The sequence below is a fragment of the Ictidomys tridecemlineatus genome, chromosome 7, assembly GCF_052094955.1.
Source record: "Ictidomys tridecemlineatus isolate mIctTri1 chromosome 7, mIctTri1.hap1, whole genome shotgun sequence".
Classification (NCBI taxonomy): Eukaryota; Metazoa; Chordata; class Mammalia; order Rodentia; family Sciuridae; genus Ictidomys; species Ictidomys tridecemlineatus.
In genome coordinates, this window is record NC_135483.1 from 4,588,667 (window position 1) to 4,613,452 (window position 24,786).

The 24,786-nt window shown below is 45.4% G+C and overlaps 1 protein-coding gene across 4 annotated transcripts in view; it reads left to right on the forward strand.

The window, feature by feature from the left end:
* The window catches only part of Col22a1 (collagen type XXII alpha 1 chain), a 231,258-nt gene that overhangs the window by 176,479 nt on the left and 29,993 nt on the right, over positions 1–24,786 (forward strand). For all 4 annotated transcript variants that reach the window (XM_078016656.1, XM_078016657.1, XM_078016658.1 and 1 more), the window contains 6 exons: positions 2,942–3,055; positions 6,244–6,297; positions 14,057–14,110; positions 15,859–15,912; positions 18,907–18,960; positions 23,047–23,100. In XM_078016656.1, the coding sequence (XP_077872782.1) occupies positions 2,942–3,055; positions 6,244–6,297; positions 14,057–14,110; positions 15,859–15,912; positions 18,907–18,960; positions 23,047–23,100 (384 nt within the window). The remainder of the gene's footprint in view (positions 1–2,941; positions 3,056–6,243; positions 6,298–14,056; positions 14,111–15,858; positions 15,913–18,906; positions 18,961–23,046; positions 23,101–24,786) is intronic.

Consider the following 24,786-nt stretch of genomic DNA (forward strand, 5'->3'; position numbering starts at 1 on the left):
GATGAGATGGCCTGGAGATGATCTCTGCTCCTGGAAGTGAAGCTTATTTTTTCCACATAACAGCCCCATTCTCCAGGTGGTAGGCAGTTCCTGAGTACTTATTTACTGGTTAGTCTGTACTGCACTGACCACAATGCTGACCATCACGTCACAGCTGTATTTGCTTAAAATGTCTCAGATAAAAGGAAGGAGTAGAGATTAGAAGATGCCCAACATCCATAGACTAGTTACAGTGAACTCTGAACCATACTGGGCACTTTGCACACATTTTCTAATTTAAAATTTCAGAGTTTCCTAAAGTAGGAGAACGGTGCTCATTTACAGATGGGGAAATGTTCTCACAGATTGAGGGACCGCCCTGAGTTAACTTGTAATCCGAGGTGTTTGGAGCTAGTATTGATGACCCAGGGTGTTTAATCTGTGAATGGGGCAAGATGGCATTTCTCAGGAGTAAAATAACTGAAACCAGAAGGGCACACGCAGCAGCTAAAATTCACTGTGTTCCAGGCATGGTGTCAGATATTTTCTATTCGTTGTCTCACTTGTCATGGGACTTTGTGGTCCCCACATCACATATATAAGGAGACTGAGGCCCAGAGAGAAGCCAGGATGCCAGATGGACAGAGGTTTCGGAGGGGTCTGGACAAGCCCACCTGGTTGGAAACAGGACTCTCAGGGAATTCAGAGAAAGTGTGAAATGCTCTCCGAAGAGGGCATGTGTATTCAGGAGTGATGGGGGCGGGGTCCCAGGAGCCAGAGAGAGCATCACTAGGACTGTGGGTGGCACCCAGTCTCACCCTGTGCTCACTGAACAGACTGGGACAGTAGGCCAATTACAGGTTCCTCACCAGTACACAGGGGCTGCTGGTAGGTCTGGTCTTCAGGGGATTATTTCACATAGTGTACAGCTAAGGCAGACTGGGTCTGCCTTAAATTACAACAAAGAAAGAAGATTTTGTATTGCTCATATATAACTTCCTGATACTATTTATCCGTGTTGCTGCAAATAAATATTCTCCATCTCCACCACCCACTCCAAGTCCAACCTAACCTCAGTGGCCAAAATTCTTACTGTCACCAGGCTAGTTTTATTCCTTTTGTCTATCCAACCACCCATCCATTTACCCATTCATTATCCATCCACCCACCTACCCATCTATCCATCCATCTACCCACCCACCCATCCATCCATCTGCCCATTCACCGGCCCATCCATCCACCCACCCATCTACCCACCCACCTGCCAGTTGTCACAGGGTTTCATAGCTGTATCTCATTTCCAAGTTCTATAGGAGAACATCTAGGAATAGGTGAGTTCCTCCCTGCTATGCTACTTTTCTAAAAATCAAGAGCAACCCCAGTCTTTTTCATCTTATTTACTTTGCTTTACATCCCCAATCATTAGCATTCCTCACTTTCCAAAAAGTCCAATCAGCCTCTCAGAGCACCCACGGAAGGAAGATGGCACAAGACTCCAAAAGTTCAGGTAGTTCATTGGTCAATCCATTGGTGGTGGCTGGGTTGCCCGAATCATTCATTCATTGAACTCATGTACAGTGGAACACTATTTGTTATCATCTGGACAAACAAAGAGAAGATGACTCTTCTCTGTGCTCTAAGCACTCACATTTTCTATCTTGCTTGGTGGGGAAAGGACGGAGTTCTAAACAGACCATTTGGACATTGAGGCAAGTGCTTCAACTCTGGGACCTTCTGATGATGAGCTGCCCCTGTCCTGAGGCCACCAGGAGGGCTTCTTGGAGTAGGAGCCACCTAAAGAATCTTCAAAGACTAAATGGGAGTGAAACAAGTAGAAGGAGGGTGGGCCGGAATTGCTTCTGTGCTTGAAAAACCTCGAGGAATGCCGTTCCTGGAGACGGCGCCTCACTGAGTGTGAGCACTCGTACTTCCATATGCCTTTGCAGGTCCCGCCTGTGGTGCATCCAGCAGGCCTTAGTGCATCCACTTTGTGTTGGTTGACCCCAACTAGCCAAAAGTTCTTCAAGACACACGCTTACAGTGGTCCCAAGGCTCAGCACTTGCCTAACCCAGCGGAGCCTTTGCAACTATTTTTTCAAAGAGGGAGTGCCCAAGTGAATAATGAATGAATAATCACAGCTACATGCACTGGGAATTCTCTCTTGACACCATTCTCATGACTGACTTGTGTTGTCTCATTTAACTCATTGCAAGGAGGGGAGGAAGAGGGGAGGGTTAAAGAGGAGGGACTGGGGGAGGTGACTGTCCCGTGTGCCCAGGAGTAGGTGAGGGTAAGGCCAGTGAGGGGGAATGCTGTGCTCCAAAGTGGAAGATCGACCAGTGACACAGACAAATCAGAAGGCCCACTCCCTGGGCTGACAGAACTGTAGATTTCCTCCAGGGACAGCACTTACCTGCCTGGAAGAAGTAAAAGGAGCCCAACTCCAGAGACCAGCCATGAATGCCCCCCTGGGGCAAAACATAATGCTAAGCCAGGTCAGAGCTCAGCTGAGTGTCCCAGCAGGAAAGTCCCCAGGGTGGGCGCCTGCTGCTCCTTTTTCTCCTCCTTTCTTCAGAAACCACATTCATTTGGCAGACAGGACAAAGACCCCAGCTCCCAGCCCGTCTCACTCTAACCCAGGAACAGAGCCCATTTTTGTCAATACTAAATGCTTGTCTTAGATCTTCACTGCTATTTGTTTATTTTTGTGCACAGGTCCATGCGTTTTGACATCGTTTTCTCAGCCGTGTACCCAGCAGTACGGCTGGCTTAAAGTAGGGCAGCAATGCAGACATTCAGCACTGAGATGCAAAGCTTTGACGCAAAAGTGTCTGGATAATGACTTGTTCCACCATTTTCTTTCCCATCTTTGCTGGCATCTAAAAACAAAGTCTCCATCCAGTTGTAGGAACCAGGGCCACTTTGCAAGTTTCTTCATTTCTTCTCTCTTTCCTCTCTCAGGATGTGTGCAATGATTGTCCTCCTGGCCCCCCAGGCCTCCCTGGTATGCCAGGATTTAAAGGGGACAAAGGTCTTCCAGGAAAGCCAGGGAGAGAAGGCCCAGAAGGGAAAAAGGTAAGGAGAACGGGGGGGGGGGGACTTTGGACTTTGTCATTGCAGGTAGAAACCTCCTGCCTTCTGAAGGACTTAGGCTGTGAGGGGTGAGAGGGAATGGGGGACACTGAGCTGAGAGGACAGAGCTACAGAAATGGTGGGAAGGCATCTGCAAGTCTTTGCCAGTTTAAGGAAATGTTGGCCACGACATTCCAGGGCATGCGGATGTCTAGTCATTCACATCCAGGCATTCAGATGGTCCATTCTGGAGCACAGCAGACACCCAGTGGACCTCACTGGCCCCACTGAGCCTACCTCCTACACCCAGGGGAGAGTCGCCCTCTCCAGGCCCTTCTCTCTAATCCTCCCTCTCTTCCTCCCCTCCCCTCTCCTTGCAATAAGTGTTAAGTGAGATAATACAAATGAGTCGTGAGAATGGTGTCAGGAGACAGAATGCCCAGGGCATTTAGCTGTTACCCATCCATTCTTCACTCCATCACTCCCTCTTTGGAAAAGAAGACTGGCCTTTCCCCCTTTTCTTCACCATTCAACAACCATCAGCTGCCCACTAGGTACCACACCGAGGCAGGCCTCCAGATTCCTAACACCAGCCAGCCTGCCTTCCTTCCACCCACCCACCCATGCTTCCATCCATCTCTTTGTCATCACCTGTTGTGACCCCTATTAAGTGTGTCCTATGTGTCAGTGAATGTGCAGACACTGGGGAGGACTCAGAAGAGAAAAGCTGTTCTTGTGAACCTCATGGTCTGTTGCATGCAGAATGAGGGGTAGGTGGTTCTATGGGTATATGGAAAATGAAATCTTGCAATTTAGAAAACCAGTCCACAAAGGTAGAAGAGAGAAAAAAATATTAATAATGAGTAAGCAGTAAATCAGAGGTGAGAGCACCACGGGTATCATTCAGAGACTGTACAGCCAGAGCCTGACTCTTTACTTAGCCAAGCTGATACACTGTGTAGTGCACATCCGTTCTCAAGATAAGCAGAGACTAGTCCTCAAGAGGTTGCAGCAACACCATTTTCCACCAATCTTCACCTAGTAACAGATGGCCATCTGTGTCACTAGTTGGCCAGAGGAAAGGTAAACTCCTCCCCTCTCTGTAACAGGAGGTAGTTCTGCAACTTGGGGAGAGCTCTTACCACTTCAGGAATTAGGAGATAGAGCCATTATCTTCTTGTTGACTTTATTCCAAAGAGATAGATCTTGGGTCCTTGAGAAGCACATTCCTAGATTATAAAGCTAGGATACGCCTTCTACAGCTTTTACAAGGATTCGTGTACATTCTAAAGAGAGAAAGAACTCACAATGACAGCTTTCTAAAGTGAATGCTCCAAGATAAGAGGTTGGGGAGAGTCTCTGCCTTGTTTTCTTTTTAAAAGTAGCTGGGTTCATCCCAACAAATTCAGACATGCCTGGGATCCACTTTAGTCCATCACACCCCTTTTCCTTCCATCCTCCTTCCCCTCTCCCATTCTCCTTCCTCTCCTCTACTAGATTCCTTTCACTCATCTATTAATCTATATTTGACTGATTCTTTCTACCTATGCATAAAGGTGAGGTTCTCTGTGGTGTATTTATATATGTACATAACATGATTTTTAAGAATTTATTCTGCATTGCCTCCCTTTACCTGACCCTCCATTCTGCCTCTTGGTCTCCTTCTTCCAGGAGAGGTAAGTCTCTGTATGTAATTTGCATTTGCCCTTACATGGACAGATGCAAATGCAAATGTGAATTTCCCCTTTGTTCTTCTCTGGGCCTTGAGCAGTATCCCTCTCAGCTCCACAGACCTGAACATGCCAGTACTTCCACGTGTGTGCATTAGGATCCCAGAAACTGGTCCCTAGCCCTGGAACCCTGCAGGGAGACTAAATTCTAAATTCAGGAATTATAAAACTGATGTCACTAAGAATACTTGATTAAATATCCTGATGGTCAAGTCATAAAAAATAAGTACTGTTTTGATTTGCAGCATTTGTATCATGTGGGACAGTAAATGGACATGTTTGTCCATTTTTCCCTCTGTGTTATGGTCTTTCCCCAAGCTTGCCTTTAAACAAATCAAAAGACCATGATTGGGTCAATTAAGATGTGTAGAGTTTGGGGATGATGCCAGGAGTCTTCACCCCAGGAATTCATCCTCAGTGGCTCTCAGGGCAGCATCTCCAAATCACTTAAGGAAACCTTCAGAGAAACCCTGTTCCGAACTCTCCTCCATAGGTCCCTTGTATTCCCAGGGCAAGACAAGCATCACGTGTTGATGAACAGAAATGGCAACTCAGGCAATTCGGAAGGGCACACCGCCCCATGCCTGCTCCTGGCAGGGCCTGGAAGGTGCCAGAAAACCCCATCCTCCCAGCTAAGCATCCCCCTTCAGAGCCAGGCAGCTGACATCCCTGGCATTACAGAGAAGGAAGACAATCAAAGCACATTCTGTGTGTGTAGCTATGCATGTACAAATACATTAAAGTGCACACTCACACACACACACAAGCAAGATGCTACACAACCCAGAAGCTCTTATTCCAGTAGCCTCCTCCTCCTCTTACTATATTGGCTATCCCTCACGTCCTTCCAAATTTACCTCACAATGTCTGAAGGGCAGGAATCCAGGAGTGGCCACTCCCATTGTTCTGGCTCAGGGTCTTCCTGGGTAGCCCTCAAGCTGAGGTCATCTCAGGTTCCATGTGGCAAAGACCTTTCCAGGCCAGTTGCTCTGGGGCTGTAGCTGAGTCTCAGTTTCTTACTGACTGTGGAAGGAGGTGCCCTCCCTTCCTACACGAGCGCCGCAGCAGAGCTCCCTGGTGAGAGCCAGGCGTCTTTACGCTGTAATCCCTGAAATGACACATCATCATCGTCCCTGCTGTATTCTGCTGGCCACAGCCAAATCCTGGTACAAATGGGGCACTCCAGGGTGTAAACATGGGATGCAGGAGGCCCTGGGCTCCCGTGGTTCCTGGCTGCCATACCCACAAGCCACAGTGGTGGTGTGCACACAATGGCATAGCCACACTTGGTGCCACCACTTGTCAAACCCTTTGCCTAGAGATTCTGGAGTCAGGGTTGGATGCAGGGGCAACCCGTGGATCAGTGATCGGGTCTGCAAGGTCTGTGGCTTGGTGATGACTCTGACATGGGCCCTAGACACTCATTCTTATTTTTTTTCTTCCCCTTGGTTCCTGCTACAGGGAGAAGCTGGGCCCCAAGGCCTGCCTGGGCCCCCAGGAGTAGCTGGACCACAGGTCAGTGAGACTTCATATATATCTCTATGTGTCCATTCTGCTCATCTTGCTGGTTCATCTAAGTTTGAGGAAGAGTGATGGCAGCTGTAGAGGAAATGTGGTCTTAAAATCAGAAACCCATGTTCCAGGCCTGATCATGTCACTGACAATTGTAGTGACCTGGGGCAGCTCAGTTTAACCATGGAGCCCCAGCTGCTCACTGAAGACTCCCTAAGGGCTGCTCAGGATGAAGTGCCTGAAGGGATTGCCATGTGTGATGCCTACTGGTTAAGGCGCCAGCTTTGGGATCAGACACCCCCTTCACTGCCCACTACTGCTAAGGATGCAAGCAGCTTCCAGATGTGTTAGAGCTGATCATAGAACACATACACAACTTGGCACTCTAAAAAGTATTAGGAAAGTGTATTACAAATGCAAGTGAGAGTTATGGTCCTCGTGTGAATGGGGAGGCACTCATTTAAAGCCAGCACGAGCTCTGGATTCAGAGCCAGGAGGCCTCCTGGGAGGAGTGGGTCTGGTCTCAGCCACAGAGAGGCAGGGTTGCCCTCTTAGGCTGAGAATGTCTTGGCTGCTGTTGGTGATGGTGGTTGGCTCTGAGAAGAGACAGCAGGGGTGTTGTTGGCATGGGGGCAGGAGAAGGCAGGGACATGTCCCACTCCAGTTCCCCCTGCTCATCAGTGGCACTCCCCTGGGGATGCTCCCTGGTGCCTAGTCACCTTGGTGCTACTCCAAACCATGTCCCAGTGCTCAGGGACAGCTGTGCCTTGTGCCTTTTCCCGTGGCTGGACGTAGCATGGCTCATCTGTTTGGGAGGCAGATTGTACTTGTCACTAAAAGAAGAGGTCAAGATGTAGGAGCTGGAATCCCATCTCAGCCACATGGCACAGGAATATTTCTCAACTTCTTCCCAGTTCCTTCTTCATTAACTGGGAGTAGCCAAGAGCAGCGACCCAGAGGCCTGGGCACAGCTAGAGGCAGGATGCTCCTGCCCACACCTGGAGTCTTGCAGATGCTCAGTCAGTGTTATTTGTTATTGCTTCTTCAGCTCCTGGGGTCACACCTTTGACGGGGCCAGAGTGCGAGTGAAATCTTGGACATACAATGTAAGGGGAAGCCAAAAACCTGTCACCAATGCAAATAATACTTTAAGGCAACATTTTTAAATTTAAAATTAATGTAATAGTTTGATTGGGATTAACATAAAAACATTTAGAATAAAGACAGGATCCCACATTCCACTAAACATCTTTTCCTAATACAACAGACCATTAAGATCCCTTTGTTTAATATCAGTATAATATCTTGTCCATTTTGGATTCTTCTGCATTGATTTTGACTTTTCACAATATTGCATTGGAATATTATTCATCCTGGGTACTGAGGCTTTTAGTAGCAAAGGTTGCTGCTTTTCTTGCCTTATTCTAAAAGTCCAGCCCTGGGAAACAATGCTGAAGAAATAACTGTTACTGTTACAAAGAAATCAAACCACCACCACCAACAACAAAAACATGTGACCCATGGTGAATCAGGATGGGAGATATATCCAGGTCTCCTGGACCCTAGTTGGCAGGTTAAGATGTGCAACATTTGTGATCCATAGACTTTGTGAGGATTTAGAGGATTTTGACAGCCAAGACCTATGCTTTAAAAACCACAGATATCAGGTCTCAGTGTAGGTGGAACAAGAGATTTTGCCCAGGGCAGTGCCTGCTTGGGAGTCACCAAGGAAGGGCAGCAACATCCAATGTCTGCCACTCTCTCTGTATTACCCTTCCCTTCTGGGGTCACTGCTAGAGGCTCAGCTCCCGCCTGGAGAATTCTGTGGGCCTGTAATTCCAGTTGATCCTTAAGTGCCTTTGCTGTCAGCTTCCTGGCTGCTGGGCTTGGCCTTTGTGAAGAGATGACCCTTATTCAGAGAAACAAAAGCAAATCAATAACACAGATGAAGAGTTTTCTCCAGAAAATATGGAGTGTTTTCTCCATCAGCCCGGCCTACATGAAGGGCTGATGATTTGGGATAGTGGCTTTTTGTGTATTTCCTTACAATTTGCCAAAAAGAAGGCTTTATTCTTTTAAATATTCTGAGAAATTGAAGAAAACTCCCATCTAGGAAAACAAAACTTAGTGCTGTATCTGAAAGACAGGGCTCTTGCTTCTCTACTCAGACTTGATGGTGACCTTGAGCTGCCCTTGGGGCTAAGAGTCCACCCTCCACAATGAGCTCTCCAAAGCTGCTGTGTGCAGCCCACAGAGGGTCCTAACTCACTGCTTTACAGCATGGCTGCCTGCATGATCAGCAGTCCTGGGAGGTAGAGATGTCATCCGACTTACAGATAAGTAAAGCAAGGTTTAGCAAGAGTACGTGTCAGGTGTCAGACTACAACCTGTAGGTAACACAACAGAGGTCTACCCTGCTGGTTTAGCTTCAGGACCCCACTAGTTAGCATTCGATTATACCTCTGTCAGCATCAGCACCAAGGACAGCTCCTGGCGTAGGACAATGTCTGTGTGACTCTGATGATGTCCCTTCCTGTAAATAGCTTCTTCCCCTTATCACTATTTATTATTGGGCAAATGAGTCTCAGAGGGATTAATGGCTCCTCTGCATGCTCACGGGTTTGTGTCTTGGTTTCAAACACCTGCCAATTTCTGTGTTCTTCATTCAAACCATGCCACAGATCTCTGCTGCACTCATGAAGACAAAGATGACTTTGTAAACTCTATTACTGTACCCCAGTTACTGTACTAGTGACAGAGTTTTTATGACCACTCTTAGCATCATTCTGTAACCGAAGCCTTGTGTGTGTTTTCAAGAGGGCTTGGTTCATTTGTTTGTAGATATTACTAGGTACTTGGGAAGCAGCTTATCTAAGCTTTCTCTTGCAGGTTTGCAGCTGCCCTCTCTATGGGTTGGGGCTGGGAAAATCAATGCCATGGTTAGTTACAGAGCTGCATTCTAGGGATTTAAAACTGCATCAAACACTGCCTTTTAGGCACAGGGTCTGGAAATGGTGGCTGCTATAATTACAGTCCATGGGAGAAGGAAGAAGGAATGGGGTGGTATTCACAGGGAGGAACCTGAAAGCAAGTTCTTTGTGATGTAAAGGCTCTCTCACATCGGAGCTGATGATTATTCTATCCCCCATGGAAAGCATTTCCTTTTCTCTCATTGCACCTTCACTCGCCAGGTAATGGGGTCTGAAGGGAGTCTGTGGTGGACCTGGAAACACTCTGAGGAGCAGAAATCCTCTCATGGAGGTTCTGGATGTTTCTGGGATACAGAGATAACTGCTGCTGTTGGCACCACCAGAAAGGGCCACAGGGTCCCATCCTGTGCATAAGCATGTGCCCCATGCTCTCTCCAGGGGCAGGCATCTCCCCCACCCATCGCTGACTCCATCCTGAAAGACTGTCACCATCATCCCCTTAAACAGTTTCCTCCCAGTCAGGAGGTATGGAGAAAGGTCAAATTTGCACCTTACCTTCTGGGGTCTGATGGAGAAGAAGACCAACAGGCTGATGAGCGACTCTCACAAAAGTCACACTGAGGGTGGAGGTCCTCAGAGTCTTGGGCCAGGCCTGGACTTGGAAGCCAGGAGCTCTCTGGCCTGCTTTGCCATTTGTTAGTTTGTTGTAGCTAATTACTAATTATAGGACTTGGGCATATGTTTGACTTCTCTGAACTTTAGGTCCCTCGTCTATAAAAGAATGTGTATCCTAACACACAAAGAAAATAAGAGGACTAAATGAGAGAGATTTAGAAAGCACAGCTTGTGGGAGTGTTTAATACAGGCCACTCCTAGGGGGACTCAGAACTCTTGCTCCAGTTGAGCTGATATCAACCACAACAGGGTCGGGGGAAGAGGGAATGACTTTAAGGAAACTGACCTGTGGGACAAGTGCTAGCCTCTAAAAGCCACCAGGAGGAGGTGGGGTTTTAGTTGTGTGCAAGGGTCAGGCAGGGATTTGTCAGACAGTGAAAGGAGAAGCTTTTCCACACAGTGAAATGGTATGTAAAATTTAGAGGCAGAGTTTGCTTTGAGAGTAGCAGAGACTTATCCTTTGCCAAGTTCAGGCCCTGTACTCAATGGTTTGTAAACCCCTTGGAGAATTACCTGTTCACAAAGGCTGACATTCTCACAGAACCCCTAGTATAAAAGTGACCTCTAAATGATTAAAAATGCAATTTAAAAATTATAACTTTCTCATTGTTATTTATATTGATTCATAATTAATTTATAATCTTATTTATATTAATGTATAACTAAGTGTAATTAGAAGCAAATGGAATTGTTTTCCAAACCAGAAAACCTTTCACAAAGGGAGAAGAGAGAGAAAAATGATTTAATAATGTGCCTGCATTAAACCAGAGGCAACAAGCCTCCAGGGCCCCAGAGCCTGCCGAGGGGAAGGGGAGCCTCATCTGCCCTGCACCTGCCCGCTGCCAGCAGGCTCTCAGGGTAACCAGTCCTCGAGGTGAGGACGCAGCCGCACTGTCTGTTGTGTGTGTTCGCCCCAGATCTGCCCAGATCTGCCATCGCCACCTGCGTTCGCCAGTTGGCCTTCTCCAGGGGAAAGAGAGGAGCCTCCCTTGTTTAGGACAGGTGCTCTGCTGGGCCGTGGAGCCGGGCATCTGCCCAACTGAGGCTCCAACCCTCCCCCAAGAACTGAGAAATAAAACTGTTATCTTGCTGAATATATTCCCAAAAGGTCCCCAGAAAGAGACTCCTGAGTTCCTGGATCATATTTCAGGCAAAAGACAGACTGAGCTTTGGAAAGGATTCACATGCATCCCAAGGAAGCAGAGAAGGGAGTCCAGCGACAGGTTTTCTGAAGTGCTCTGCAGAAGGAAGGGTCCCTGTTCTCTTACTTTCAACTGGAGGACTTAAGGCTTTCCCAGGGCTCCTCAGCAAACCCTCGGAGAGACCTGAACGTGAACTGGCAATCTGCCTGGAATAAACATTCCAGGCACACAGGGTCTTTCATCTTTTTTATTGATTGTTGTACCCTGTGTGTGTAACAAGGAGCCTGACCTGTGGCCAGCATGTCAGTCAGCCTCCCTGACTACACAGCCAGTGCTCTTCACATCATGGAACCCAAACCAGTGGAGACCAGTGGTCAGGGAAGGGTGGGGAAGGAACAGGAGAAGGGAGGAAGGTGAAGTGAGCCTGCTCAGATATTCCCCCGTGAATTTCTCCTTACGTATCTCTATATTCCATTAATTTTAAAAACTATAAATAAATGAAAGAAAGACCAGTAGAGTAGAGGAAATGGAACAGGGGTGGGAGAAGGAGAGAGAAAGGGGAAGATTTCAAAATGAATCCCAATATTATGTATAACTGTAATATTCTAATAGTAAACAAACAAACAAACAAACTAGTAGGACCAAGCATCTGGCTTAGGGAACCTTCAGGAAAGTAACTCATCAGGGAGAGACAACTTGGCTATTTGATAATCAGACAGACTGGTCTGGATTAGATTTCAGACCTTGCTTTTTTTTAGCTATGTGACCTCAGGTGAATGCCTTCACCTGTCTGGTCTTCAGATTTTTTTAAATCTAACATTCTGTTAATAACCCCTATGTGTAAAGAAGACTTATTGGCTAAGTTAGAGATCATAAACATATTGAGTATTTTTGGTATCAGCTCAGGATATAAATAAAGGCATATATTTAATGAGATTTCATATGGAAAGCCCTGGCAGAGTGCCTGGCAACATAGGGGCTCTGTAAATGTCAGTCCCCTCTCTGGAAGGAAATGAGTCAGGCTTGGAGGTGGTTGTGTTTGCTTTGATCTTTGGCTGCGGTGGGCAGGGAGGCAAGACAACTGTGGGGATCCTGAGCCACTGACATTTCCATTGTTCCCAGGTGGGTGTTCAAACCACTTGAAAGCCAGACCAAGGACTAGAATTTGAAAGGAAAGCACTTACTTTGAGGCAATTGTCCTAAATGTCAGGGAAGCGGTGTGCTACTGGATGCCACCTCTTTTCATTGATTATAAAGCAGCATGCAGACGGTGCACCAGCTTTATTGATTTAGAAACAGTAGACATGATCACATGCAAAACTGTTGGAATAATGCTGTCCCCTACAAGCCCATTTTATTCTCTTCTAAACAATGGCATTTAGCCTGTCACAGGCATTAGCTCACCTAACCACCCCCTGCCACCCGACACCCTTGGGGACCAAGGGAGGGAGTGTCCTTGGGTGGTCTTCCACCAGTGAACTGCTGTGGCCTGATGCCTCTGTGAGAGAACTGTGGGTCTGGACTCAGAAGACCCACACAGACTGCCCACCACGCTTCACTTACTGGATGAACTAACAGACCCGAGTGGGAGCGTGAGCTGCTCAAGACGCCAAGACAAGGAGCACTAGGAATGGAACTGGAGCCAAGAGCGACTTGCTGCCAAGGACTTATTTTACTGCAGAATGCATTATTTTAAAGAAACTGTAATGTTCTATTTAATAACATTTTACCGAAATCCATTTGTTAACACAGTACATGTAGATCCAGGATGAGTGAGAGTTAGGACATTGGAACCTTTGAATGGTACTTTTACGGTTAGTCTACAAAATATTTTAGATAGTTTATTTATTCTGAGTGTCTTGATGACATGATAATGAAAGGAGGGTCATGATGGTGATGGTGGTGACAATAATGATGAGTAGTGACAGGTGATCAGAAGAGAGTCATGATGGCAGTGGTGACAATGACTACAATAGTGGTGATGATGGCGATGGTGACAATGTTGGTGGTGGGGACAATGATGATGATGGTTAGGATGATTATGATAGTGGTGGTGAAGATGAGGATCTGGTTACGATGATAAGAAGTGATAGTAGATAGTGGATATGGAGTGCCAACCCTGAGCCTGTCACTAATCCAAGCACTTTGTAGATTTTAGGTCAGTTAATTCCCACAACAAAGATACGATTGTTATTATTCCCATTTAGAAGAAGGAGACAGACTCGGGGCACCTTGTCCAGTGACACCCAGTAAAGAGTAAGGTGCAGAATAGCAAACACAGTGATCCCACGGGGATTCGTGCGCTCCCCTGCTCTAGCTCTGGGTTTTCCACGTAAGGTCTGCTTGCCTTCATGGGGTCACCTTGTTAATTTCTTTTTCTGGTAAAAAAGTCCACTACTCTGAGGATCTGAGTGGCTGCTCAAGGTCCCACAGCTCATAAGGAAGAGTGACAGCATCTAGAGAAGCCTTCCCCAGAGTCCAGGGAGCAGCGTCCCTTCTGCAACCCTCTCTTCTCCCCTTCTCCGCCCTACGGCTGCTCTGCAAAGCCCACCAGCTGTTGGTCCTGCTCTTGCCTACTCACTCCCATGGCGCCCGGTTTCCTCCTGAATGCTTCTTGTCTCCCCAGCCTGGACCCTCTAGCCCACCTGACAGGACAGCCACAGCTAAGACCTAGGGCACCCAAACCTTCCAGATATCCAGTGTCTACAGCTAAACCCGGATTCAGGAGCTGACACCCTGGACCTTCACCCGTGGGACCCAGCCACCTTCCCAGACCCATTCTTGGATGCCCCCCAATGGTACCCAACACCCAGTTAAGCACTGACTCCAGCCGCCCCTCAGCCAGACCTTGTTTTATCTGCTGTCACTACACCTGACACCGAGGGAAACCTGTGAAGGATCCTTGAGAAACGAGCGGAGGGTGGGTGGATGGAGGCGTGGGGAGGATTTTCTTTTGCATTAGCTCCAGTGAAAATCCTATTGACTTCTCTTTCCTTTTTTCTCTCTCCTTCCAAGGGGAGCCAAGGAGAGCGTGGTGCCGATGGTGAGGCTGGACAGAAAGGCGATCAGGTAGAGGACAGTTTCCGTCATGATGCATCACCTTGATGAAAGGTTCCTCCCCAGCAGCGTCTGGCCTCCTCTTGCCGGCAACAGGAGGATTACAGGGCATTTGGACACCTCCCTCCGGTCTCTCTGGCTCACTGTCACCTGCTCTTCCCACATTGACTTCTTTTCCCTTGTTGTGTTTTGTACCTTTCTCAGGCTGCTTCCTGCTCCCTGAAGGGGTGGGCATTCTCAGGGCCATGCCCTTCCTCCCTCCCCCAACCCCCATTCCCTGAGCATGTGTCACCCTTCACTCTGCCACTGCCCACCCAGGCCTGCGGCACCTCCTCTCCTAACGTGATTCAGGATGGCACGACATTGACACCAACGTGCTGTCCTGGGCGTCTGAGCACTGCCTGCCCCTTGTGCCAATCCAGTGCTCCAGGTGGGCTCCCTGCAGTGGCCTTATTGCTGGTGGAAGGGCTCCTGTGCCTCTGCCCTGCAGTGAGCTTCCCCCTCACTCTTCATCTTTAGTGTCTTCTGCCTCTCACTCCAGTGCTCCTTAGAAACCAGCCCCTTGCCACCACTGCCCCCAGCTCTGAGGTGCTCAGGGAGTGAGGGACACATCCCTGACCTCACCGGGCTGGCAGTGCTGCTGTGAGGGTCACAGGTGCAGGATAGGAGCTGCACTTGAGGGTGGAGTGAGGCTCTCAGCCAAAGGCTCTTCTGTATTTGGAAAATAAAATGCATTTATCTGTTCCTTACCAAAATGCCACTGCAGGCACGAGACCCTCTGACCAAGTGCTAAGTGGGCAGGGCATGGAGGTGCAGGGCAGGATATCATTTCCTGCTCGGTGGTGTGTTTGTTCAACACTAGACTAAACGTTAGATGCCACACCGCACACCTTAGCTCATGTGCCTCATCTGCATCACACAGGAGCTTCCCTTCTGCAAGGAGAAATAGACTCCTTTCTTAAAATAACTGAAATATGACCACAGTATCCATGTCATAATATGATAATCCCAGTTGACTTTTATTAAGGAGCTAGATAGACAGACAGACAGACCTGGCTCTCCATATTCCTGTGTCTGGAGAACCAACCACCCCAAGATTGAAAATATTAAAAAACACTTGCATCTGTACTAAACATGTACAGACTTCATACTATTATCTACGAAGTACAATACATTTTACAAAGCATTTACATTATATTCACTATTATTAGTTATCTGGAGATGATTTAAAGTATATGGGGGAATATATGTGAGTTATAGGCAACACTATGGCATTTTATGTAAGATATTTGAGCATCTGGGATTCTAGTATCTATGGGAGGGTGAGGGTTCCTAGCCCGAACACCCTGTGGATACAGAGCATCAATTGTGTGTGTGTGTGTGTGTGTGTGTGTGTGTGTGTGTGTTATGGAGCAGTACAGTATATCTAGGCAGTAGAGAGTATTATAAAATAGACCCCCAGGTACCCCCAGTCCTCAGCCACAACCACTGTCAGATATTATGTCCACTCTTGTTTTCACTGTTTCCTTAACTACTTCCCCATGACCGTCTCCTCACGTTATTTTAAAGCAAATCCATTTCTAGGACATAAATGTTTCTGTAAACATTGTCAGTTACATTTACTACCTATTGGGACACTAGCAATGTGTATAAAAGAGATCCTTTTTGTTGTGTCTTCATTGGATTATTGCCTGAAAAGTATATCTGAACACAGCAGAAAACTATTTACGTTCTCCATGAATTGACTCTCGTTTTCCTAGGGGCATCCTGGCGTTCCAGGCTTCATGGGTCCTCCAGGGAATCCCGGGCCACCAGTAAGTCCAACTCAAACTCCTTCTCTCTCGGCCTTGACATCTGAGCACATGCCAGTACTTACTGGAGGTGGCAGCACACTGGACCTACCTCTTATTTTAAAAGATGGGCTGAGATCTCAACGGTGCTTAGGGATGAGCTGAAATGGGAGAATACAGAGGCACTGGAGTGGCCCTGGTGGGCAGTATTCTCAGAATGGGTTGGGATCAGGGACATGGGCAAGGACTGATGAAGTCGTATTTCAAGATTAGGATCTCAAGTAAAGGCTTTCTTTTCATAGGAATGGGTCCTATGGTGAAAGGCCCAGGATCAGAAAGCACCTACCCAAGCCCGGATTTTTCTGAACAGACTTCAATCTGTAACAATAGTAACAGTTAAAAATTCTTGTTTCTTGTTACTGTTCTAACAGTTCATACATTGCTATCCTCTGCACTTCTTATTCTGATGGCTACAACATGCACCCTGAGTGTTGTCCCATTTACTGGGCTTCCTAAGCAGACATATCTCTGCTCCTGCAGAACTATGGCCCTGATATTGACCAATGACCTTAGCATTTCTCTTTTCCCTCAGTCCAGGCTGCCTCATTCTTTTTCTTTGTGGAACCCACTGTTTGAGCTCTTGTATCCTCAAGGGTAGCCATGGTGACAAGCAGTGGAAATTAGTGTCTCTGCCAAGCCCAGGAGCCCTGGGGTTCTCCATGAGGTTCCGTCTCCCAGACCTTGCCAAGCAGGGCCCTTGGTCATGGCTAAAATAGCACTGAAAGGGAACCCACTTTAAATAGGGAACAGTATATCACAATAGATTTGGAGAAAAAGGTTGGGTTAGGACTATAAAGTTGAAATATGTAAAATTAAGCTTGCTTTGTCTTCTAAAATGACACCCACTGACTTTTAATTGCAACTATACGTTCCCTGTTTGAGCAAATCATTGTTTTATATGTCTTTTCAATGAAATCTTTTTTTCTTTGATGTTTTTAGGTGTACATCACAGAAGGTTATATTTTGACATATTATACATACATAAAGTGCAACCCATTTCAATTTTGATCCCATTATTGTGGTTGAACATGATATGGAGTTACATGGTTGTGTATTCATATATGAGCATAGGAAAGTTATGTCCAATTCATTCCACTGTCTTATGAGAGCATGAAATGGCTTTTAAAAATTTTTTTATTTTTTTTTCTTCATGATTAACTTTTACAGCAAACTCATAAAAGCTTTCTCAGTTTTTTGGAAAACCTACCTCAAATCTCAAATATTTAGCTCACTCCCCTTCTATAGTGTCTTGTGTTAAGACCCTTTTGAATTCTTCAGCCTGGATCCTAACAGCTCTGCTCCTGCACATTTGTGAAGGATCTTTAGGGGATCGGTCAGTTTGCTGTCATTAAACTTCGTGGGTTTTACAGTTCTTTCAAGATTTGTATTTCCCTTAATAAAGTGTCTTGTATTGTGTTTGAATGTTATTGAACTTTGTAGCCTGTGATAATCACAAAAGGAAAATCTGGCAAAGGTGGCTATACAGTGGTTCCCAGGGACAGGCATTAGCAATGACAAAGAGGGATGTTTGAGAGGGACCTATTTATTAAAAGAAACAGTTCCTTGAAGAACAATTTTCTATCATGACAACTGTAGCTTTCCTGTGAAACCTACTAGCTGAGGAACTCAGAAAATGAATATTGGGTTAAAGCTCCACCCTTACTTCATCTGAAGTCCATAGCATGTTTCCACTACAAAGGAATCCCTGCTCTCTCTGGAAATTGCAGTAACTTGGAATCTGGCAACCATAGGAAATGACTCCTGACTTCTGAATCTTCTGCTAAGTGATAAATCTGAAACTCAGAGACAATCACAATCAGAAGCTGGCTTGTCTGTCTCCGACTGACTAATGCTTTCACTTCACTCAGCAGATGTTAATTGAGCTTCTATTTTGTGTCATGCCTTGTGCTGTTGATTGCCTTTGGGAATGGATGCTGGGTCAGCTTCCCTTTCAGGCTCATCAGCCTGTCCTGCAAGAGCAGAGAACTCACCTTCCTAGCCATTTGTACAATTTTTGAGTGCATATTATTTGGCAGGCCCTGTCTTTGATGCCCAGAGATATAGGCACCAAGCAGGAAAGATTCTTCAAGCTTTTATTTTCTGTGCTCAGTGAGAATCCTTCTTCTAGTTAAAACCCTTGCCCTAGTCCCAATGTGCAGTAGAGAATTTTATTCCAACTTAGCAGATTTCCAAAGTCTAGGGTGCCCAAAACTTCTGCTTAAAGTTATGTAGAAAAAAAATTCCAGATTTGAAGTAGAATATTTATTATTCTGTTAGTTTTGGACTAAATATATAATTAAACCCACAACTTGTGCTAATTGTTTAAACATTACCAGTATCCCTTCATTTCATGAACATTTGCCTGGGTCCTTACCTGGTGGAAGAAATAGGGGCAAATCAAGCTACATCCTTTTGCAGGAATTTGCCAAGCATGGAAAAGGACACTTCTTTTCTACAGCTATACCAATTTCCTTAAAATCCAAGGCTATGCTGTGGTCCATTTTATACTCCTAAAACTTGGTTGGCACCTGGTAAAAAATAAGCATTCAGTAGTATATGTAAAATATTTAAATAAAGGCTGCTGGATTGATGTTAATAAAGTGCTAGGAGAACTTTGATGTTTGTGCCCTACTATTTAGTTGGTGACTGCAGTGTGCTGGGTCTTTGGAGGGACAGTAGATTCTTCTAATATGGGAATGCCTTTTACAGAGAGCCCTTAGGATGCTCCTAGTGCTGATTCTTGATGTGTATTAATTTTTCCAGTTCTCTCTGCAGTCTATAAAGCAGATTGCTATCTTCACTATGGAGGGGGAAACACCATTGCGACATGATAGTTCAGGCAGCTTGGAGGGGACACATAGTGTAAGAGCTGTGCATAGCTCCCTGTCTGTAGAGGAGGGAACAATGACCTTTGCCTAGTTGTGTGAAAAAGCTAGTCTTCTGCCTTGTTTGTTCTAGGGAGCAGATGGAATTGCAGGAGCTGCTGGACCACCAGGAATTCAAGGGCCCCCGGTAAGTTCCTTGAGGGACAGGATCTACCTTATGGCTATCTTTAGGCCTTTTGAGAACCCATGTATTTGCTAACCTTTTCTGATTCTCTGAATCTCCATGGCCCAGGCATTCCTAAGCTTCCACTTATGACCAGTCCTGTGTTTATAGGAGGGACTGCTTTTGGGGGGCCTGATGACTTTGCTACTAAGATAAGTGTTGGGGTGAAATGAGCTGGCAATCTGCAATTCCAGAATTCAGCTTACCACCACCACTGCAGACAGGCCCTAGGTTCAGGCCCCATTTCCCTATTCTTTCTCAGGTACTTTCTGTTCTGAGCAAGTGTGGTGAGTGGAGGGGCTTGGGCTAGCCCACCCTGAGCCTGTGATGTGCTCCAGAGCATCTCAGACATGAGACAGCCACTGCTAGCCCATCAGATCCCAAGAGGGGTGAAAACATCAAAGGAGTCTCTGTTCAAGGTCCCAGAATAACAGCTGTTACCATTGCCACTTGAATTTTGTGCTTTTATCTGGTCAACACAAAGCTGTCAGAACCACATTTGGCTTCAGTGCCAAGAAGCAAGGGTAAAGCATGGTTCTGCAGGCATTTTGCTGGTAGCAATACATGCGTGATGTTCAAAGGAACATGTAGAACAGTAATATCCTTCATGTCACTTCACCGCTGCCCCTCCACTATCGCCCAATACGATATCATTGTATCCATCTTATAAATCAGAAAAGTGGGGATTGGGGAAGTCAGATGATCAGTTCAGGATCCCATAGTGAGGGTATGTACCAGCCAGACACAAACCCTGGTCTATAGGAACTTCAGCAACATAATCCAGGACTAGCAGGAGAGGAGGTCAACCCTGCCCTGAAATTTGGAACCTTGTTCAAAGAGCACCTCAGGCGTCTGAGAACAACTTCATCCCTTTCAACTCAGGACATCAAAGCCCAATGGGTTAATTAAGTCTCTTGTCCAAAGTCATCAAGGAAATCAATGTCCAAATTGGGACATAAGTCAGCTGAAAACCCACAGTTCAGTATTCTTTCTGCAGTCTACACTGAATCGCCGCAGAATGTTGAGACTGAATATGGACAGCCACGTGGTCCTTCTTAGGATCAACCTGTGGTAATCCTTTTGAAGCAGCCCATCTACAAGTCCTAGGATGAATTAAATGCTGCAGGCAGCATTTCATTGATCCTCAGACTGTAAAATATTTCCCCAGTAAAAACTAATCGACTGTTTGCCTAAAGGGAATATCAGCTATGAATCCCAGAAGTGAAATCATTACCTTCCTAGGAATTGACTGTATTAAACAAGACCTTCATTCTGTCCTGGGCCTCTTGGGCAAGATATGCCTGTACCTGAAGCTGTCCTTGGTCCTGGTACTTTACCATAAACCACAGACAAGACAGAGTGGAAGTTTCCTTAGCCTGAACAATGCATAGTGATATCTTTTTATTAAAAAAAAATACTTTTTAGCTGTAGTGGACACAATACTTTTATTTACTTATTTATTTTTATGTGGTGCCGAGGCTTGAACCCAGGTCCTCACACGTACTTATTCAAGCACCCTACTGCTGAGCCACAACCCCAGCCCCACATATTGATAGAAACAAAATTAAAAACATTAGATGGATAACGATCATAAAAATGTCCATGTAAAAATAAACATTTCCACTGCTTTTTGAATTAGCCAATATGTGCATTTGTTAATCTTTTTGACATTGAATAAACTCCAGTACTGTGAGTTTGAGCCCCCTGAATTGGATCCCTTATAGTTATTCTTATAAATAGAACATCCATTACTATTTGATGCCTTTTTAAAAAAAGTTGTTGAGTCCATAGTAGCATCTGTGAGACTGTATGAATGCAGAGTCCTAGATTGTTGGGATTCTAAAATAATCCTTTGAGCTTCTTACCTTAATGCTATTTATTTATAAAGTCAGCGACTCATCAAATATTTTCAAAATCCAAACTTAATTTGCATAAAGTATTATTCTTTTCCCTTTTTCTTAAATTTCTTTGAGATGCTTAATTAATAATTAAGTAGATCAATTTCCATAGCAAATAACTAGTGTGAGCAGATTTCCGGTAACAAGCACTCTGGATCTTTGGGAGCCTTTGGCTCCTCTGGTGGGAGCAGGAGGAGTGGGGAGAACACAGTGTTGCCAGCAAGGCACGACCTTCGGAAGGTGGGTGCCCCTGGGCTTCCTGTGGGATGGTCGGGTGACGGAAAGCATGTCTCCTGTGTTCCCTGTGCCTTGCCTTCTGGTCTCTCTGCCAAGGGAGAAGCCTGGACAGGATCACTGGACACAGAAGCTGGAAGCTCAGTCCTCTCCTGGATCTGGAACATGCTACTACATGACCGTGCCTTCCTCAACTGAGATGTGGGGGTGGTGTGGTTCAGGGCTTGGAAAACTTTCCCATAAAAAATAGCCAGCATTTGGGGTTTCATGGATCATATGGTCTCTGTTTTAACTATTCAGCTCAGCTGTGGTAAGGCCGAAAAGGACCCAACAACTGGTCAATTGAAGAGGGTGACTGTGTACTAAGAAAACTTCGCTTACAAAAACAGGCAGAGGTTTGAGGTTGGCCTACCCCTGAATGGCATCACTGTTGCTTCTATTCTAGGGCCTTTGAAACCACAGCCTTCCGGGAAGTAATCCAGAAAAGTCTATTTTCATATCTAAAATCCCCTAATGATGATTTGGACTTTTGTCCCATATTGACAGAAACCTTCCGCTTCATTTCTTTTGTGTGTGTAGAGTTGTGGTGTGGGGGAGGTGAATTTGAGTTTCATTGTGTTGACTGTTTTGTTTTAGTCTAAGTGGCAATATGGCTAGATGTCCCAACTCTCCTGCAGCATCACATTATGAGTCGTAGGTTCCGCCTGAGACACAGACATAACCAGTGCTTTCTGCTTTCTAAAACATAAGGAATAACTTCTTCACGTGGATGCAGAACACAAATCCTTCTGAGAAAAGGTGTTGGCAAATAAATAGTAAGCCTAAAAGCATTATTCTTTTCTCATCAGTGCCTAAGGCCCTATTAAAGAATCCCAAGCTAGCTTCTCAGTGTCTTAATCATGCATTACTAATATCTTTTATTGTCTTCAGGTATGGATAAAACTCAATTATTGAGTTATATTAAGTTTGAAAAGTACTTCATAAAATAAATGTGTTTCGGTCTCCTGATGGAAACATTTTTATATGCTGCTATTTAAAATCTGTATAAATCTGAAATATAAACTTTAGTTTGTTTTTGCCTTTGTTTTAAGAGGATTAAATAACAACCCTTTAGAATACCTCATTTTATGCCATTAGAATGCAAAACCTGACATCAGTGTCTGTCTCACAAAACGTTGGTAAGAGATTATAAAGTCGTCAGGAATCTGCATCTCAATACAGAGATGTGGTGATATAAAAATGTGCATCATGAAAAGTGGCTCTGAATTCTTTAAGCTGTTGTAGAAGCCCTGATGGAAGATCATGTCTTTGATGCATGAGATGGGAAATGAAGTGTTAATTAATGCAATTTGTTAAAATAGACTTTAGAAACCCCACATGTCTTTTCATAGGGAAAAAAATACTCTCTAGCCACTTCTGATCAAAGGTTCAGGTGTCTCTCAAAAACAATTAAAATAATGAAGCCATCAGTCACTGCTTCCCCTAGCTCAGTTTTTCCTTGCACTGGGTCCTATAGGTGCAGAGTTGCCCTGTCTGTGTGTATGGGTGGGAATTAAGTCTCAAGAAATTGGGGGACAAATGTCAGGATCTGGACCCAGGTCTTGTGGACTCCAAAGGCCCATTATTTTCTTTCCAATAGCCTTCTTTTTCTTCTTCTTCTCCTTCTCCTTCTCCTTCTCCTTCTTCTTCTTCTGGCCATCAGTCACTAGTTTCCTGAGTCTCTGTAGTGTGGCTGGAACAGATCTGTGTCCAGGCCACTGGTGGTGGGGATGCCCTGGGGAGCGAGCCTGGGCAGTGAGGAGGCTGGTGCAGCCCAGCCCACCGGGGGACTTCCAGCACCTGTCAGTCCTGTGTGAGGACTTTATTTCCAAAAAGCCAAATGACGATTTCATGATGTCTTATGTCTTGGGTCTTTCAGGGAAAAGAAGGTCCCCCTGGCCCCCAAGGCCCATCTGGAATACCTGGAGTCCCGGTAAGTGGCATTTAACAAACTTTAGTTCCACTTTCCAAAAACAAGCAAGCAAAAATGTATTCTTCTATTGTTGAAAGAATAGGCTTGATCACTAGTGGAATTTCAGATGTTACAGATCTTTAAAAGAAAGAAAGATCATTAACTCGCTTGTTGGCCAAAGCAAACTAAACTTTCACATTATTCTTAATCTTGTTCTTCTTTATTGTATAATTGCTTGTTTCTTATTTATTTATATAGTGTTTTTCTATCTCTCCTCTCTCTCTCTGTTTGAATCATTCATCAACAACGCACACATATGCACTCAACACCACAGCTATTTATGTTAATTAGCTACTTGTGATAATATAAACATTTTTATTTCCATGCTACTATTAAGTGTTCATAAAATTCACATACAATATATCCAGTTAATGCACTGAAATATATCTGATTATTCCTCTGTTGCTTCATAAATCTTGCAATTATTTTTAAAGCTACAATGGACAATTTTACATGCATAGGGTTTTCCTAATTTCTTTAGGATGATTCCCCAAAGTGGAATTTAGTTGTCAGAGTACAATAATAGCTAAGGTCTTGATACTGCAAAATGACTTTCCCTGAACATTGTTCCAAATATCTCAATTTAACATGCTTTTCAATAAAGTCCAGATTGACAACATATTTGTTATAAGGTCTGCCTGGAAAGGCCACATGTTGCCTTTGTCACCTGGGTTTTTTGAGTGCCTCAGGGTCTAGCCTGTATGTGCAGGGGCACCAGCTGACCATAGTCCCCAATTGCCCTCCACCTATAATCTTGTCCCTAAACAGACTGTGATCTTTCCTGCCACACTGGATCCATCCTCCAGGTCACAGAGCCTTTGAATGTGCATTTCTGGAAAGCCCTGTTGCTGGCTTTTATTTTATTTTATTTTTGTTTGTTTGTTTGTTTGTTTTATTTTGCGGGGCTTAGAATCAAACCCAGGCTTCAGGCAGGCTAGTCAAGTGCTACTCCCCAGCCCCTGCCGAAGCCTGGTCCCTCCTGTCTTGGTCCTGGCATGGCTTCTTTATTTGCCCCAAGACTAGGGCAGACCCTCTCTTTCCTTCTGGATGCCTGTTCCAACTGGGAGTCACTTGCTATGGGTGGAAAGGGGTGATGAGTGACTTGTTGATCCCATCAAATCATTGATTTGACACACTGGTCAGGAACTCTCTGTGGGCTAGCTCTGGGGACATCACAGAGAAGAGTAGCTGTTCATTATGGCATTGTGTCTTGGGCTGTAGCTTCTGTGAGAGCTGGGCCCTTTTCAGCTCTTGTTCAGTCTTGGTTCTCCACCCAGAGTTGCGTGCATGGCAAATATTAATTAAGGAAGCATGTGGGTGATGAATTGCTTTCTGGGGCCCTTCCTCCCAGAAGATCTGGTAATAAGCTCCTGAGCGTCATTGTTCCAGTCACACAGGTCCCAAGTGATATGCTGGCCTGTGTTGTCTCTGACAGAATAAACTGTGGTCCTACTGTGTTATAGTAGCTCAGACATCCTTATTGATTTCATTCTAGTGATGGCCAAGTGAAGTGGAGAACATCTCTGGTAGGGGTTTGTGTTGATCCCTCATCATTAAAGTCCTGGGGTGCTGGGGAAGGAAGCCACCTGAGATGTGACTGTTTTATGTTCATCATCAACAGCACACTTGCGCGCACACACACACGCA